This window comes from Podarcis cretensis (genome assembly GCF_951804945.1).
Source record: "Podarcis cretensis genome assembly, chromosome: 3".
NCBI lineage: Eukaryota > Metazoa > Chordata > Lepidosauria > Squamata > Lacertidae > Podarcis > Podarcis cretensis.
The window spans coordinates 13041067-13060071 of NC_137172.1; the positions used below are offsets into that span (position 1 = coordinate 13041067).

Here is a 19005-nt window from a genome sequence, read left to right on the forward strand (position 1 = left end):
ACCAGGACACCGGTTTCTCATTGTCCCTACCAAAGAACATTTTTCCCCCTACTAGGAAGGGTTAGTTAAGAGTTCATACACCAGTGTGATACAAAATGGAGTCAGATCAAAATGAAGTTTTCTGATTCAAACAAGAAAAAGGAAGTTTCTCCTTCAGATCCTCTGAATTATAAACTAGTATGAGGATGTTTTTGAATTGGTTTTAACTAGTACTGGACAGATAGGTCAGATACTTGTTTCTAGGGGGTGAATTAACAGGAAAACTACATACAGTACATTGCATCTGTTTTGTGTGGGTTTTGGTGCTAGCTGCCCCACAGTGAACCTGTAAATTCCAGCCTTCCATTTTGGAAGTTGGAACTTCTGTAGTTCATATATTTGAAAACCTTTTCTGGGTACAGTTTAGATAACTGAGAAGGTTGGTTTCCCCTACATGTGATTGTCAAACATTATACATACTGCAAGTTTGGGTAAGCACTTCCATAAAAATATTTTGTGCTGGGTTTGGCTTTCCACCTCAGTATGTTCACTGCTACTGAAAAGAACATGATGCGACTCTAACCCTTTATTAATCCTTTATCTTGGGGCCATTTAAAAATTTGAGTGGTTTATAACTGCATTTTGGCCCTGTTCGTGTTCTTTGAAGTTGTATCAAATAACTTGGTTTATCTTTGTTTCCGGATAGGGTGGACCAAGCAAGCTTGTACAGAAGCACTTGTCTGGGTTATTCAAAAGCATTGCATCTTTTTACCATCCCTCAAATAACGGCCGCTGGTTGGTAAGGATTTATGTGTGTATATATATATATTTCTAATCTTGACATCAAGCACTTCAGTGTTTGTCTTGGAGGGGAATCTTAGTGCTCTTCATTTTCTTCAGCTACTGATACATTGTATTCTGACTAGGCCATCTTATTTAATTGTACTAGTATAGCTGCACACCAGTTTTGTCCAAACCTGTTTTTAGATTGATTCAGACGTTGAAAATACTGGGTGGGATTCAACTAGGATTTATTTAGAGAAGACCCATTCAAATTAATGAACATGACTGAGTTGCGTTCCTTAATTGCAGTGGTTCTGATGTGAATAAAACTTAGTTGAACACCACCATCTTGGTGGAAAATGAAAGGTGTGGTCGTTGACGCCCATAAATAGAAAACTTTTAACCACTTTATTCACATACATTGTTTCCAAGTAGCTCTGGCTGTATTTGGCCAGCTTGGCTACAAGTTACACCCTCCACTCAATTGTCTCTCAAGGATAATCTGGCCATATTGCATGGAAAATAAATTGAATGTCTAAATAGGCTCTTAGTCACCTGGCCATGGATATATATTTTAAGGGAATGGGATAAATTAGGCAGCTTGACAAATTGCCCAGAAATTGACTGATTGTTAATGCACTTAAGTGTAGAGAGGGTAAAATAGCTTTTGTAGCTCTTCTTACTGCTATGTCACTGAAATTGATTCTCCTGTCTTTTCTGTATGGTGGTAGAACAAGCTAATGAAGCTGCTTCAGCGGCTACCCAGTAGCGTTGTCAGAAGATTGCATCGTGAGCGTTACAAGAAGACGACTTGGCTTACTCCTGTGCCTGACAGCCATAAACTCACGGACCAGGATATAACAGACTTTGTAGAATGTATTATTCAGCCTGTTCTTTTAGCAATGTTCAGCAAAACTGGAAGCCTAGAAGCAGCCCAAGCTCTGCAGAATCTCGCACTGATGCGCCCTGAGTTGGTAATCCCACCAGTACTTGAAAAGTGAGTCCAATTAGGACTTGGAAAAAGTGGTTTAGCGCCTATGTTTTAGTTGGCCAAGAAAAGTGTTGCATCCTTTCTGCAGCTGAAAAACACAAATTTGGCAAGGGAACATCGGACTTCTGTTCAAATTCATGATGCGTTCCTCTTGCCTCTCTTCCGTTTTATGGATTTATTTTTAAAATTTATAATACTGCCATTCAAATGTGGCAGCTTATAATTGCCACAAAACAGAGGATTGGCTGCAATTTGAACAATATTTCCCGTCGTAGGTTTTTTCATGTGGTCCCGAGTAGGAAGAAGCGCAATGCAACGTCATTTCGCTGATATTTAATGTTATTTTACATCGCCCACACAGGGTTTGTTTGAAATTCAGTGTCTGTATTTCATATAGACAAACTATAAAAATATACAGGTAGGTAGCCGTGTTGGTCTGCTGTAGTCGAAACAAAATAAAAAAAATCCTTCATGTAGCGCCTTAGAGACCAACTAAGTTTGTTATTGGCATGCACACGAAAGCTCATACCAATAATAAACTTAGTTGGTCTCTAAGGCGCTACTGGACAGATTTTTTGTTTGTTTGTTATAAAAATATACAACTGATTAGAGCTCCTGCAGGTGAAAATAATTTAATGCCTTATTTTCCAACATGGAGCACTAAGATGTCAAGTGCATACAGCCAGACTGGTTGAGACCAAGGACCTACCTTGTCCACCATTCTGTTTTCTGCAGTGGTCAACCACATCACTCTGGGAAGCCCACCAGCAGGACAAGGGGGGGGGGGCAATAGTCCTCTCCGACTCTTGATCTCCAGCATCTGATTCTGGAGAGCTTACGCTTTAAAGTTGTCTCTAAAGTGGTGCTTTGTGGAGAAGTTATTTCCCTTTTGTCTGTCATGATCCTTCCACCTTCCAACTTTATTGAATGACCCTTGGTTCTAACATACAAAGCTGCCTGGTTGAGAACTTATTTTGCACATTCTGCATATGGACCACATATTTAGTACATGTATAGTTGAGGGCCATAGCGCATTGGTAGAGAAACTCCTTTGAATGTGGAACCCCATCATCTCAAGGTAGGGCTGGGAATGCCCCCTTTCTGAAACTCTGGAGAGCTAATGGCAGTTATTGTAGATCATACATAGCTAGATGGGCCCAGCGGACTGTATAAGGCAGCTCCCTATATCCCTACATGAGTAGAAATGCAAAGAGCCAGTAGTGGTTAAGAGCGGTAGACTCGTAATCTGGTGAACTGGGTTCGCATCCCCGCTCCTCCACATGCAGCTGCTGGGTGACCTTGGGCCAGTCACACTTCTTTGAAGTCTCTCAGCCCCACTCACCTCACAGAGTGTTTGTTGTGGGGGAGGAGGGGAAAGGAGAATGTTAGCCGCTTTGAGACTCCTTTGGGTAGTGATAAAGAAGGATATCAAATCCAAACGCTGCTTCTTCATTGTCGCCCTACGTCGCTCATCTAATTGTAATTTTTCTCTTCCACAAAAAATGCATAGAACATACCCTGCACTGGAGACTTTAACAGAACCTCACCAACTCACAGCCACTTTAAGCTGTGTAATTGGAGTAGCTCGTAGCCTGGTATCTGGGGGTCAGTCATTTCCCGAAGGTCCAACGCACATGTTGCCTCTGCTGATGAGAGCGTTGCCTGGTGTGGATCCAAACGACTTTAGCAAATGCATGGTGAGTAAACTCTCTTCCACATACGGTTACGGCTCAGTCAATTTTTTCCACAGCTTCATTGCCCTGCCCCCCATGTGTCCTGTTGTCATATTTCAAACCCTCCCTTTCTCCAGGCTCCCGCTTCTTCCCCTCGTAAGGACCCCAGACCAGCTCCGTTCTAGGGGTGAAGGGCACAGCTCACACAGCAGTGCCCAAATGAGTGCAGTTTGGTGGCTTGTATTGTAATGTAATAAAACTATGAAAGAATGCATAACTCTCTGGTGGCTTTGTTTTCCTTACCTATCCACTCTGCCTAAGTGTTTTTAACATTGTTGGAAAGAAATTATAAATAGTGGTTGTTCAGGATATGGAGAACAAGGAAGAAAAATGATACCTAGTGGGCAGCTATAGCAAGGGACTACCACATTTTATTTTATTTTTGGTAGTGCAGGGGGTGGGACTACCACATGTATAAAATATAAATGTGTAAAGTAAATCTATATAATAAAAGGTGATAAATTACTTGCCCAGGCATGTTCCATTTGTTATACCAAGCAAGTGTTTAAAAGACTCTGGAAATTTAAACTAATACACACAAATATGAACAGAGTGCGGTTCCTACAAAATATTCAACGTAATAAGACATTGTGCCAGACCTCTTTTTGTAATTCATCTTGCAACCCTCTTGTTTGATCTGGACATTTGAAATCGGGGGATCCCATACTCATCCTTTGTTGTCATATGTGCAGCTTTTGTGCTCATTTACCTTAAAAAGGAATTGTGGTATAAGGCAGCAGGAATTCAAAGCAAGCATTCACTTATTGTGGTGCGAGGCATGTTACCTCACACACGAGGTTTAGGATGCATGGGCAGACGTTTTGACCCAACCCTGATACAAGGGTTTGCCTTACCACCTATTTCAATTTTTCACATTACAGTTCAAAACACAAACATGCTGTCTTTCAGTATAAGTGATTCACACTGAAACTTCCTTTGCATCTTCCAATAGATCACATTCCAGTTTATTGCAACGTTTTCCACTCTTGTGCCTTTAGTAGATTGTTCATCTGTACTACGAGAGAGAAATAACCTCACAGAGGTAAGATGTTAAATGGCTAATATATGCTGTTTCTAGTGTTCTTTAGTATAAGAAGCTCTTTTAAGTGTAAGAAGCTATTGCATGTTGAACTGTTTAAAAAGATGTTAAAGTGTAAATACGAGAGGGGAAAAGATGTTTGTATAAGTCAAAGCCCATTTCAAGAAAGGGGAAATAATATTCTTTTGTCTATACTTCACAAGCAAAAAATATGCTTTGCACCTCAAAGAATCAAATTACATATATGACCCAAATTTGCAAATGAAAGTTTTTGGTTTTGTACAGTTTTTCAATTCTGATCCCAGGATTTGGAGTTTTAACCTGTTTGACAAGAATGAGGATTGTGGCATGGGTAACTGAGGGGCAGAATGTTTAGAAGACGGTATAATGATTTTTTGGAGAAAATAATAATTTCATAAAACTGTATTTTGATGGTTCTGTTCTCGTCTGAGTCTATGGCCTAGCTAAACTAAAAGGGATATGTAAGATCATTCTCAGGTTTCTAGCAGCTTCCTGGAAAGTGTATCATAGTTTGGAAGGACTGGAAACTAAAGTATTTTATTTCCTGTTGTGCCCTGACATCATAGGTGGAGAGAGAACTGTGCTCTGCTACTGCTGAATTTGAAGATTTTGTACTGCAGTTTATGGACAGGCAAGTTGTGGTGGGAGACTGAGTGTACTGGTGATGTGATAACTGCCCTGCTGGCTTTCCAAGTGTTTCTCAACTTAGTCTTGCCCATCGGATGTTTTCTCCTAATTTATGTTCCCAACTCTATTGGTCACAGGGCAGATGAGTACATAAATGCTTTTAATAGTACCTGGCTACATACAGAGTAAAGATAAAGGGACCCCTGACCATTAGGTCCAGTCGTGGCCGACTCTGGGGTTGCGGCGCTCATCTCGCTTTATTGGCCGAGGGAGCCAGCTTACAGCTTCCAGGTCATGTGGCCAGCATAACTAAGCCGCTTCTGGCGAACCAGAGCAGCGCATGGAAATGCCTTTTACCTTCCCGCCAGAGCGGTACCTATTTATCTACTTGCACTTGAGGTGCTTTCGAATTGCTAGGTTAGCAGGAGCAGGGACCGAGCAACGGGAACTCACCCCGTCGCGGAGATTTGAACTGCCGACCTTCTGATCGGCAAGTCCTAGGCTCTGTGGTTTAACCCACAGCGCCACCCGCGTGATGTATGTTTAAGATTAAACATTTTAAATCGTGTTCTAAAAATTGGGGGAAATGATAAGTTGAAGGATTCACAGACTGCCTGTTATTTAGGCTGGTACTTGCAAAGAGAGGGAGAGAGCGTTGATTGCAGTGCATGAACGTTCTATGAAGGGGATTGCAGGTGTAGAACCAGCAAGGTATGGAGAGAGGCAGGGAGCTCAAGTGGCAGAACTGCAACAGCAAAAGCCATGAGCTTGGATATATCTTGCTACAGCATCCCAGTGCCTTTCTCCAGGGCTGTTTGCAAAATGAGTGGCTGTTCAGCTCTTCCCTTCCCCCTCAGTTTTCTGATTTGGCACTGTGCACTTTGAAGCCTGCAGCCAAAAACATGATACTTCTGTGCTTCTTTAGCCCAGTAGACACTCTTGTCTTTTCTTGTGGCAGATTTCTTCTGCTTCCTTGATTTTTAGATTTCTTTGACGATTTCTTTGAAGATGAATCAAGCACTGACTTTACAAGCCAGGCAAACCTATTATGCAGACAGTGTGCGGAGAGGCATCAGTGATGGTAAAAACAAAACAAAATCCTAATATTTTTTCTTTGACTTTTTATTGTGCAGGTGTTTTGCGCTCATAGAAAGCAGCACACTGGAGCAAACAAGAGAAGAGACTGAGACAGAAAAGATGACTCATTTGGAGAGTTTAGTGGAATTAGGCTTGTCCTCAACTTTCAGCACAATTCTCACACAGTGTTCGAAAGAGATATTTAAGGTATGTGTCACCAAGTGTTGGGAAAGTGTTCAACTTCTTTGCCTCACTTTTTTTTTGTAAAACAAAAGCTTGTGGAACTGTAGATGGTTTCCCTGTTCTGTGTTTAGGGAAGGAAGTACATTAAAAGGCCAGTGTAGATGTTCATTTGCTTAACCTGCAATCATAAAGCACTGTAAAATTGTAGCACACAATTAAAGCAGAATATACAATATGGGATTCCCAAGATCTACTTGGACATGCTAAGTTGGGGACAGAGGGTGGGTTACTTTGCTATTTAAAATGGCACAACCTCATACTGTACCACAAACTGCTTCTGAAACATGTCTCAGTTTCAAAAGAGGCATACCAAGCGGCGGGGAAGGAGAATGACTGAGACATACAAGCCAATAGCCCCCTTGGACATTCAGAATTAATAGCATAGTTCTTTAGATCTGTGCTGATGTTGTTTTCTATGCCAAGAGCGGACTTTGTGATGTCACAACTCCATGACGTTTTTTTGGTTTCTTTTAAAGCTTGGTGTTAAGGACCTAGTTCTGTTAAGATGATAAATCTGCACCTGGGCTATAGAACCTTCTTCCTTTGTGACATTCTCTGTTTCGGGTGTGGAGGCAGTGTTTTTGTATGGAGGAAATGCATTCATTTGAATCTGAAATGGTATAACCTGGATACAGGATTATCACCCTAGTGGAAACTAGGACAAGGAAATGCCTGCTTCCTTCTGACTTAAATAACATCTAGAACATGGTAGGCAAACTAAGGTCCGGGGGCCGGATCTGGCCCAATCGCTTTCTAAATCCAGCCTATGGACGGTCCAGGAATCAGCATGTTTTTATATGAGTAGAATGTGTGCTTTTATTTAAAATGCATCTCTGAGTTATTTGTGGGGCCTGCCTTGTGTTTTTACATGAGTAGAATGTGTGCTTTTATTTAAAATGCATCTCTGGATGCATATAGGAATTCGTTCATTTCCCCCCCAAAAATATAGTCCTGCTCCCCACAAGGTTTGAGGGACAGTGGACCGGCCCCCTGCTGAAAAAGTTTACTGATCCCTGTGCTAGAATGTAAGGGGAAAATCACACTGTAGCTTGATTTAAGACAACACCAGACGTAAAATTAAATGCGTTGTATTTTCTTTATTCTCCCCCCCCCCCCCGAGGGCATAGGCCTTCTTCATGTATCTTTTAGCTCCTTAATAAGCAGCTTCATCAATATGTACATGACTCCTGTGTTCTGCCTTAGGAAATCAAATGGTTCTTAAGCAAGCTTTTATTATTCTTTCCTATCTGCTAAAGCTGATGGACTCCATGGTATTCTGAAGGGTGGGTGACTTACCTAAGTCACCTGCTAGACTTGCCTAAGCTGTCTCCATATCCCTGGATGCTTCACAGACCTATTACCAGCACGTTTCTTTTAATCATGGGTGGTCAATCTGTGGAGGAGGCAGTAGGTGAAAGTGGCATGCCCAGAGAAGAACTATTGTGTCTCCTTTAGTCATATATCCTGCCTTTCTAGCACTGTGCTGCTGCCCCAAGGAACCAGGAGCTGCATGTTCCCTGTAGATTATACAAGAGCAGAACTATCACATTAAGTGTTTGACTTGCGATGCCCTTGCCAAAATTGGTTCGCCATATGGCGTTGGTGAACACTTGGCTTCCTTATTCCTTTCTGGTTTTCTCATCATGATGGAGACTGAACTTAAAGTGGATTCCACGTAGCTCCTCTGCCTGCACTGTGAGAGTGCCATCAATTATATATTTAAATCAGAATATATATCTATCTGCCCATAAAGCGATGTTTCCTACCTGGATGATTGAATTGCACTTTTTATTTTGTGCGTTTCTCTTAGGTTGCCTTGGAGAAGGTTTTCAATTTTGCCGTTTCGAATATATTTGAGACGAGAGTAGCAGGACGGATGGTGGCCGACATGTGCCGAGCTGCCGTGAAAGTGAGACCTTATTCTTTCCCTCCTTTCAGCCTTTCTTGGTTGAGATGTAAACCAAGGAGTAACCTTAGCTGCTCTGTTTTTGCTGGCCCTGGGAATATTTGCCAGTTCTCTCTGTGCTTGTGGGCCTTAAATTGCACATTATCTTACCCAGCCGTTCATGCCTTCCAGAATCAAGGCCAGTAATCAGAGGCAGATTTCTAATTATTGCTGTAGGATGCTCATTATCTTTAAAGCATACAAACTTCCATGCTTGCAAAGAGATCTTAATGTAGAACTTGATTCTTTGTGACATTTCAGTGCTGTCCTGAGGAGTCTTTGAAGCTCTTTGTACCCCATTGCTGCAGTGTTATAACACATCTTACTCTCAGTAAGTGTCAATGATTTTACATTGATTTGTGACTGGCTTGTGTTTGACTGTGTGTGTTTGCCTCTTTATAATGTGGTTTGTTTGTTTGTTTGTTTGTTTATTAATTACTGCTATCTGGAGGATATTTTGCATGTTTATATTTCACTGTTTTCCCAAGCTGCTCAGGGCAACATACATGGCTCCACCTGCTATTTTTATTATCACAACAACCCCTGTTGTAAGCAGGTGAGGATTCGAAATCTCCAGTGGCCCGTGCTCATCCAGGTGACCCACTGGGATTTTTAACATAGATCTCCCCATTTCAAATCCAGCACTCTAACCACACCTGCACTCTGGCAACATTTACTTAATGTTTTCATGTGCAATTCCTTCCTAACTTCCCTGGGATCTAGTTATGAAGGGCAGCATATAAATAAAACAAATAAATACTTTGTTGTTGTTGTTTAGTTGTTTAGTCGTGTCCAACTCTTCGTGACCCCATGGACCAGAGCACGCCAGGCCCTCCTGTCTTCCACTGCCTCCCGCAGTTTGGTCAAACTCATGTTCGTAGCTTCGAGAACACTGTCCAACCATCTCGTCCTCTGTCGTCCCCTTCTCCTTGTGCCCTCCATCTTTCCCAACATCAGGGTCTTTTACAGGGAGTCTTCTCTTCTCATGAGGTGGCCAAAGTACTGGAGCCTCAGCTTCAGGATCTGTCCTTCCAGTGAGCACTCAGGGCTGATTTCCTTCAGAATGGATAGGTTTGATCTTCTTGCAGTCCATGGGACTCTCAAATAAATACCAAACTACTGTAATTCCAGAAGATTAGCTGAGTATGACTGTAGCTAAAGCCAAAAAAGAGTTCTCACACCTTTTTTTTTTATTTTACGGTAGCAGATTATTGGATGCTGCTTCCTGGTCCTGCCTTACTGGCTTGCAAAGGGAGCATGGTTGGGACCTGCTCTTTCAACGCACTTCATTTGTTTCAGTTTCAAAGCAGCATCTGGGCAAGGAAGAGATTCGGATAAGCTGTTCCACACTTCTTGCCTCGAACCCTTATCTTTGCTTCACAGCGCTCCTGTCGTGTGTGCACCACATGGCAGCAAATGTGTTTGTCACTCAGTTTATATGCTGGAGAAAGCTGTAGCCGTTCCCAGTTCCTTAATTCATGTACCCATTCCATCACGGCATCCCGTTGCGTCGGAAGCAGTTTAGTCATGCTGGCCACATGACCCGGGAAGCTGTCTGTGGACAAACGCCGGCTCCCTCGGCCTGAAAGCGAGATGAGCGCCACAACCCTGTAGTTTCCTTTGACTGGACTTAACCGTCCAGGGGTCCTTTACCTTTTTACGCCTTAATACACAGTAGGAAACACGTTAGACACAAGTGCTTTGAAAGCCAGGCAAACCTGGCATTACAACCAAGTATACCTTTGACAGAGAGTTGCAAGCCAATCTTGGTCCCAGGGCAAGTGTACTTGTGTGCTACATGTACACGTGAGCACATGTTTGTTGCATTCATAAGCAACAGTTTTTGAGTAGTCCTTAGTCTCCCACCTTTTTAAAGTTCTCATTCCCCCCCCCCTCCACCCGCCTTCTGGGCAGTAGAAGAGGGAGATTCAACCTAATGGGGTCGGGGGGTCGGGAATGCATCTGTTGGGGGGCTTTGTAGGAAAGAAAGACTTCAGTACACAATTAAAACCAAAGCTATCCACACAGCCTTAGAGCATCTAAGCCCCTGAAGTGCCGGCACTATTTTGTATTTTGTTTTTTACTATTATTAATATTATTATTATCATTAACCCTTTTATTGGCATCACATACAACATCCAAAACAAATCAATACAGAATTACCACTTCCCTAGTGGCACAAAACATTTGCTAAAAGTAAAGAGGCAGAGCAGTCTGTCGTCACATCTCATGGTCTCCCGGGAGATCAGACGTCTGCAGTGTATTTCGACGACAAAAAAACCAAAATAGAGATATTTCGCCACTAACTTGGTGAGCTCCTGATCATTCCCCAGTAATAGAAAATGTATGACCTCTGACTCTGGTTTCCATTTGAGGATACAGAGTTGATCTAGAAATTGTTGGCGGAGATCAGCATATAGTTTACAATTGAGAACCACATGTGTAAGGGTTTCCACCAGGTCAGTTGTGCAGTTTTTATTAGTTTTTATTAGTTTTATCAGCTTTTGTCTAATGACTAATGCTTCAGCTGAGTGCTATTATGGAAGACAACTGAGAGCAGGAAAGGGTGTCTTTAAGTGGGTTTGTTCAGTTTCTAAGGTTTGAATTGCCATTGTCGTGCCCGCGGGCACAGTGGTGCCCTTGAGGACTTCACCTGATGTCTGTCAATCCTGTCGCCATCCTCTTTGTTATGAGGCGATGAGTGTGGCTACCTCTTCCCCTCACTGCAGAAAGTTCATTTTGCTGGAGGAGGAAGATGGGGAAGAAGCCAATATTCATTATTTTGCTTTTCTAGGCTCAGATCAGTACCTAAGCAGACAGTAGGGAGGGAAAGGGATCTGGGAGACAGGGGAAAGGAAAACCAGGGTGGGTGGGATGAGGCGTTGGGAGTGTGGAGTCATGAAAGGAATTGCTTGTATGCCAGAGAGAAAGTGACTACACATGCCGGATCCAGTGAAATGGGTCCTTTTGAAGATTTGGGGGGGGGGTTCTGCACACCCACCCACGCTGGCAAATCAAATCACAGATAACATCGGCCTTCATTGACTGAACTGTACAAAAATAATAATCACAAATTTAGTGCTTTCCAGTGTTGCTAGTTTGTTCAAAAACATTGATTCAAGGCGTATAACCCACTGCGGGAGGCAGTGGAAGGCAGGAGTGCCTGGCGTGCTCTGGTCCATGGGGTCACGAAGAGCTGGACATGGCTAAACGACTAAACAACAACAGCTATAATTTTTACAAGAGAGCCCCTTAAAACTATCATCACATCACGTGTTGCCTTTGGATCCACATCTCTGTTATGTGATTTGTTCATGGGCTTCTTTCCATCCTGTGCAAAAGCCATGAATATGCTTTTTTTAAAACAACAGCAACAACAACTTGTTATGTTGACCATAAGAAATTGCTGATGAAAGTGGAATAACATTAGAACTTGATGCTTCCCCCCCCCCCCCCAGATGATGATGTCTTGCGTGATGAAGAGTTAGATAAAGAGCTCCTCTGGAACCTTCAGCTTCTGTCGGAGGTATTATGGAGAATGCTGCTTTTAATGCTTTATTTTCCAACTGTGTACTTGATCCATACTTAGTTTCGGTAAAAAAATTGAGTACTTTTAAATAAATGCTTTTCTATGCAGAACCTTCCATGTGATGTATACACAGGGGGAAGCCTGTGAGCATTGTGACTGAGAATAAACTGTCTAGACAGAGTGGAAGGCGTTGTGTCAGATTACCCCAGTGCAGTGTCTGCTGTCCTGTTTTGAGCAGTGACAGCTAGATCCTTATTTTATCCTGAAGGACGAGCGGGGAGACAAAAGCTTCCCTATCAAGGTTGCAGCTGCAATGCTTTAAGTGGGAAAACAGCAGCTGCAGCATTGCTCCCAGATGTTCATTCTGTGGGGAACATAATGGCACATGAAAACTTGTCATTGCCACACCCTTTTCCTTCAGCCCATTGCAATAGATTTCCTTTGGAAATTCACTTTCTTCTTCTTCTTTACCTTTATATCCAGCCGTTAAACCGAGATGCTCAAAACGGCATACATGCAGTTTGCAGGTGGGATTGTCCTGCTTTAGCCAAAGCTAGCATTCCTAAGTTCACTCACGAGGGCAATCTAAAAGGCAAGGTCTGGCCAGGGTCTGAAGTCAAATCCTTGGGGCCAAGTTCCAAGAGCAGTTCCAGGGGGTGCCTGAGAGTCAGACAGATTCAGTTAAGATCAAAGGGCTCCAAAAAAATCAAGCAAAACTTGCAACGGGCACATTTGGTGGGGCTGGGCTGGTACCTGGGTCCTATTTAGAGTAGCTGCGGCACTCAAAATGCAAAAGATGCATTGATTTTCTCTTCCAGAGCTTGCGTTCCTGTGTGTCGCGTTCCTAGTTTGTTGATGATTTATTTAATTTCTGATGTTTCAACTCTTTGGCTAGATCACTCGTGTGGATGGGAAGAAGTTGCTGCCGTACAGGGAGCAGCTTTTGAAGATTCTACAGCGAACCCTCCATTTAACCTGTAAGCAGGGTTACATTCTGTCTTGTAACCTACTGCACCACCTTCTTCGTTCTGCTACACTTATCTACCCCACAGAATACTGCAGTGTGCCAGGTGGCTTTGACAAGCCTCTTTCTGAATACTTTCCTATCAAGGCAAGGATTTTAACTTACTTAGGATTAGAGAATTCCCCTTTCCCCCCACCTCTCTCTCTTTCTCTTTCTCTCAGAAAAATTCTAAACTATTATTTTATTTGCGTTAATTTGAGGATTCACCTAACCCCCAGCAGCTATGGAAAGTGTAATTGAAAGATTCAGTGCCAATCTTTAACAGAAATTTTATGTTTATGCTTTTGCTCTCTCTAGCATATGCCACCTCAAGGGAATGGGCGTTTTAATGCACCCAAAAAATAGTCTCTAGAAGTGAAAGCTTAATGTTAAATGCATTGTCGATCAGCTCATTATCTAGGGGCTGCCTCAAACGATGTGTCTGCACTGTTCTCCACAGTGTGTGAAAAGGATGCAACTTCTTTTACTGCATGTGTGCCAGTTCTCCACTGAAGTTATATGCAGCATACTGTCAGTCAAAGATTTCTTCTTGTGTATTGTATGATACTCTGCAATACAGTCGGAAGTTGAATGCCTTGCAAGACGAACGTTTTGGCTCCCGGATGCTGCAAATCCGGAAGTGATTGTCCCGGTTTGCGAATGTTCTTTGGAACCCGAACGTCCATTGCGGCTTCTGATGGGCTGCAGGAGCTTCCTGCAGCCCATCGGAAGCTGCACCTTGGTTCCTGAATGTTTTGAAAGTTGAACTGACTTCCAGAATGGATTCTGTTCGACTTCCGAGGTATGACTGTATACACAAAGTGTTGCTATTGGTCTTGTAACGTGTGAAGCTGCTTGGAGTGGCCAATTTCACACACAACTTTAGGGTGCAAATCAAAAACCGGCTTCGGTTAATTTTCACCGATTCAAGCCATACCTTTTGTCCATCTTCGCAGTCCAGATCATTCCTAGGCATGTGTAATGTAATCAGTATAGATAGGAGCAGTTTTCACCATTATGTTGGCATTGTTCCCGGATTATTGTCAGATTTTACACGCTGCCGGTATGAGTGCATGTCCAAAGATGGTTAGGACTGCTTGTCAGTACAAAAAACATAGGGCGAACCTGCTTACTGTGTTAGGCCACAGTGGGTTCATGGCAGCTGACTCTGAAATGATCTCCCACGTCCATCAACTTTAGCCGTTGGTGGTTATTTTGTGCAGTCCTAATATACCTGTTATATTTAATACTTTTTTGTGGGGAAATGGTTGAATGCCCAAGGAAGAAACAGTAAAGCATGATATTAAAACACAAAAGATTATTAAATCAAAATAAAGTGACAGCAACATTGGTTCTCACTGGAACTAAAAACAGGTGGCAATAAGTTACTGTTTTTAATATGTGGGCAGTAACAGTGTTGTCAACTAGGCAGCAGTGTTTATGAAAAATAATTGATGCTACCTTGGAATGGCTGAAACCTGGCAATTGAGGGGCCTGCTTGTCTCTTGAAAAGTCTCAAAGACTGGTTGAAAAACTCAAGGACTGGTTGCCTGCTTTTTGGCCCTTGACGAAAACTGCACTATTTGTTTGTTTATGCCCCACCCTTTTCCCTGATGGGACTCAAGGCGGCTCACATATAAAAATGAGAGCCAGTAAAATGATAGAAAAAGCAATAATTAAAAGCAATTAAACATTGTTAGAAGTAAAACCACATACATACATAGAATCTATAAAAATCATACGAATAATTACAATAAAGGCAGTTAAAAGCAGTCAGTTCCCAAACTGTATTGGAACAAAAAAGGATTCATCTGCTGGTGGAAGGACCACAAGGAGGGAGCCAGTCTAACTTTGCTGGGAAGGCAGTTCCAAAGTCTGAGAGCATTATTCTGGCTGGAACATGTCCTTGAACTGTGATCATGCCTCTTGTTTGTTTATATGGGAGGTGGAGCCTACTATACAAAGGTAACATTTAAATTATTAGCTCCACCCAGTTTTGCCTGTGGTCCCACCCACCACTTGCATGGGGCCATTGGAAGGCTGTCCAGAAGGGATTGTGGCCCCCGAGCCGAAAAAGGTTGCTAGTGAGCTTTATTTTCAAAATTTGCTGCAAGGCTCTTCTCTCAGTTATCCCAAACTGCTACCTTCTAAGATATTTTTGTGTGTGATGCGTTTCTCTTGCCCAGGGCACGTGGTGCCAACCCTCTTTTGTCTATAGTAAATATTGCCCTCATGTGTAACATGTGATATGTTTACCATTCTCACTAAGTGCGAAATGCGCACTCTTCTCTTGTGTTTGCAGGACTGGGGGAAGCCTGGGGATCTATGGAAACTTGACATCCAATGGCATGTTCCTTCAGCCGAAGAGATCGCTTTTTCCTTTGAGTTGCTGGATTCTTTTCTGCAGCCGGAACTTGACAAGCTAGGAAGCTACGCAGATGGAAATCTTGAAATGTCCAGGTTCGTAGAAGTGTATCTGGTGGTTGGGTTTTTCTCAAGAGTTTAACAGACAGGCGCATTTTGGGTTGGCAATATTTGCACAGGTAGACTGGCTGTCAGCTTACGGAGGGGCTTGGTGGGTGTCCTGCAAACATGTGGTTGCAAACACATCTTTATTGCGCAGTTCAGCCAATTCAGCTTCTTGGCATATGCTTTTATTTGATACTATGTGCTTATCTGTTGTGTGAATGTGTTTTGCTTTGATTTTTGAAGATTTTGGCTTGCCAAAGTCCTCCTGGTGAGTTTGTAGTTGAGATGAGGACTTACCAGTTCAGAACATTTCTAGCTGCATATCAAAAATGTAACATGTGAAATGCCCTCCTGTAATGAATTGTGTGTGGCTCCCGGTTTGAACTGGAGCGTTCCCAGCTGCCACATAATGGGTTCACACAAGGACTTCCACTTAAAGAATGAAGCTTCCCCTCTGCCCCCTGCACCCCCCCATCCCAAAATCTGTTCTGCATAAGTTCGATCATAGGATGACTTTGTTAGATGCGACCCTATATAGGGAGCCAGTGTGGTTTAGTGCGAATATACCTGTCCAGGTAAATGAGACACAGGTTCTAATTTCTGCTCAATCATGGAGCTTGCTAGTACTTACTTGATTTAAATCAAGTTTCCTGTTTATGCTACTTTGTGTATTTTCTCAACAAAGCTTACACTCTAAGTAACTAGAGGTGGGAAACCTCTGAGTAGTGGGCCAGATGTGGCTCTCCAGGCATCCCTATCCCCTGCTTGCCCTGACCTCCAGTGTGGCGATTAGGCTTGAGAACCGCCTCCCTTGGAGTCAGTGGGACAATATTTTCAAGCTAGTTGCCGCCCGTGCGGCAGGTTCAGAGTGGTGTTGCATCTGGAGGGGGAAGGGTTAACACAATTCTCCTGTCAGGGCTGGAGTCGGATGCAGGTCAGCATGAAGAGAGAGAGAGAGAGAGCCAGTTGTCAGTGGTTAACTTTTTATTAAAGGAAACGGATCTACAACTCAGCTGCCTTTCCCAGTAGCTCTTGCCCCTTTGGAGCAGTTGCCAGGAATGAAGGTCCCTGCCTTCCACACCTCTCCACAAGGCTCCCCCTTGTACGGATGTTTCCCAAGCTGTGTTAAACTGCATTTGCACACCTCTGGCTTCTGTCCTGCCGCCCTGATTATTCCATGCATTCTTGGAGTGGGGTGGGGTGGAGTGGCGAACTTGTTGTAGCAGGAGAGGGATCCTTCAGCTGCCTCTTGAACCCCCTCCTCCTCTTCAGCCTCAAGGTCTGAACTGCTCCCTGTCACAGGCTCTTCCTGCTCTCTAAACCCTGTTGCCACTCCAGCATCCGGCACCTTCTCCCAATCTTCTCCAGCTGACCTCTCCTCTGTTCCCCTCATTTCTCCCCTGGCTCTGAGCCTTCCTCCCCTGGGGTTTCCCCAGCATGTGCCTCTCACCACTCATCCTGCCAGTCCCTGCACACTGCAGTCTCCTTGGGAGATCACACAACCCTCCAGCAACTTAAAAATCTCCAGTGCTCTTTTAAAATCCAATCGTTGCTGGGGTGTGTGGTATGTGTGCGCGCTTCGGATCTGGGAGATTATGCACTGTGCTATAAATGAGTCTGTAGCTGCAATAGTCATATTTTCCAGGCTTCTGGGGTTCAGGAATTGCGTGATTACCCAAGAGTACCCTCTAGTGGGCATGTCGGCAAGTAACCCTCTCTCCATCGAAAACTAGGTTTGCTTACCTTAAATATTGAAATACATTTAACATTTGCTTTCAGAGATGATGTGCAGCAGTGTCTTTCTATAGTACACAATTGCCTGATCGGGTCCGGGAACATTCTGCCACCTCTGAAAGGAAACAGAGTAGATCACCTGTGAGTAAACTTTGTTTTGCATAGGTAATACATACTTAGAATGGCCTAGAGGAAAAAAAACCACAGACTGATACTTGTCACAAAGGATTGTGTAAAACTTGTATTAAAATTCGCCAACCTGGAGTCATATGTACTCAGAACGCCCAATACAGCGGTGCCTCGCAAGACGAAATTAATTCGTTCCGCGAGTCTCTTCATCTTGCGGTTTTTTCGTCTTTCGGATTAGCGCTATTAGCGGATTAGCAGCTTAGAAAAAGGAAAAAAACTCGCAAGAACTTTCAAGACGTTTCGTCTTGCGAAGCAAGCCCATAGGGAAATTCGTCTTGCGAAGCACCTCAAAAGACGGAAAACCCTTTCGTCTAGCGAGTTTTTCGTCTTGCGAGGCATTCGTCTTGCGGGGCACCACTGTACATCCCATAGTGACTAGTCAGAGAGAGAGAGAGTCACAGTGTTTTGAAGCTCTGCTTTTCATCAGCAAGTTCTCTTCGCACTGGGTTCTGGAAAACTTTCTCCTGATCAAAGCCACTGAATAACTGATGGTGCAGTCTATACATAGTACCCTAGAGTTGAAAGGAATTCCTGAGGATCATCTAGACCAGGGATGTCCAACCAGTAGATCGCGATCTACCAGTAGATCCCCAGCTGATCATGGTAGATCGTGGGATCCTTATCGTATACAAAAAGTTACAAGGAAAAGGCTAAAAAACTGTGCAATCCTTCCCTTAAAAAGCTCAACAACTCTGGGCAATCCACCCATCCCACGCACGCTCCTCTGCCCTCCAATGACAATGGGTAGATTACTGCCAGTTTTTTTTATACTGGGAGTAGATCACAGTCTCTTGGGAGTTGGGCATGCGTGATCTAGACCAGTCCCTTGCAATGCAGGAATATGCAGCTGTTGCATATGGGGATCAATCCTGCAATCTTGGCATTATCAGCACCATATAGAGCCAGTGTGGTGTAGTGGTTAAGAGCGGTAGTCTTGTAATCTGGGGAACCGGGTTCGCGTCTCCGCTCCTCCACATGCAGCTGCTGGGTGACCTTGGGCCAGTCACACTTCTTTGAAGTCTCTCAGCCCCACTCACCTCACAGAGTGTTTGTTGTGGGGGAGGAAGGGAAAGGAGAATGTTAGCCGCTTTGAGACTCCTGAAGGGGAGTGAAAGGCGGGATATCAAATCCAAACTCTTCTTCTTCTTCTTCACCATGCTCTAACCAACTGAGCTCTTCCTCCTGCTTGCTCAGAAGTAAGCTGTATTGAGTTCAGTGGGACTTACTTCCAAGTAAGTGGGCATAGGAGGGACGCAGGTGGCGCTGTGGGTTAAAGCCTCAGCGCCTAGGGCTTGCCGATCGAAAGGTCGGCGGTTTGAATCCCTGCGGCGGGGTGCGCTCCCGCTGCTCGGTCCCAGCGCCTGCCAACCTAGCAGTTCGAAAGCACCTCCGGGTGCAAGTAGATAAATAGGGACCGCTTACCAGCGGGAAGGTAAACGGCGTTTCCGTGTGCGGCTCTGGCTCTGGCTCTGGCCAGAGCAGCGATGTCACGCTGGCCACGTGACCCGGAAGTGTCTCCGGACCGCGCTGGCCCCTGGCCTCTTAAGTGAGATGGGCGCACAACCCCAGAGTCTGTCAAGACTGGCCCGTACGGGCAGGGGTACCTTTACCTTTACCTTTAAGTGGGCATAGGATTGCAATGT

At 43.9% G+C, this 19005-nt stretch overlaps 1 protein-coding gene across 2 annotated transcripts in view; it reads left to right on the plus strand.

The window, feature by feature from the left end:
* Nucleotides 1-19005, plus strand: part of PSME4 (proteasome activator subunit 4) — an 82599-nt gene that overhangs the window by 26274 nt on the left and 37320 nt on the right. For both annotated transcript variants that reach the window (XM_079968403.1, XM_079968404.1), the window contains 12 exons: nt 686-778; nt 1494-1759; nt 3264-3450; nt 4439-4528; nt 5113-5177; nt 6307-6457; nt 8304-8402; nt 8700-8769; nt 11897-11964; nt 12863-13078; nt 15273-15430; nt 17219-17314. In XM_079968403.1, the coding sequence (XP_079824529.1) occupies nt 686-778; nt 1494-1759; nt 3264-3450; nt 4439-4528; nt 5113-5177; nt 6307-6457; nt 8304-8402; nt 8700-8769; nt 11897-11964; nt 12863-13078; nt 15273-15430; nt 17219-17314 (1559 nt within the window). The remainder of the gene's footprint in view (nt 1-685; nt 779-1493; nt 1760-3263; nt 3451-4438; nt 4529-5112; nt 5178-6306; nt 6458-8303; nt 8403-8699; nt 8770-11896; nt 11965-12862; nt 13079-15272; nt 15431-17218; nt 17315-19005) is intronic.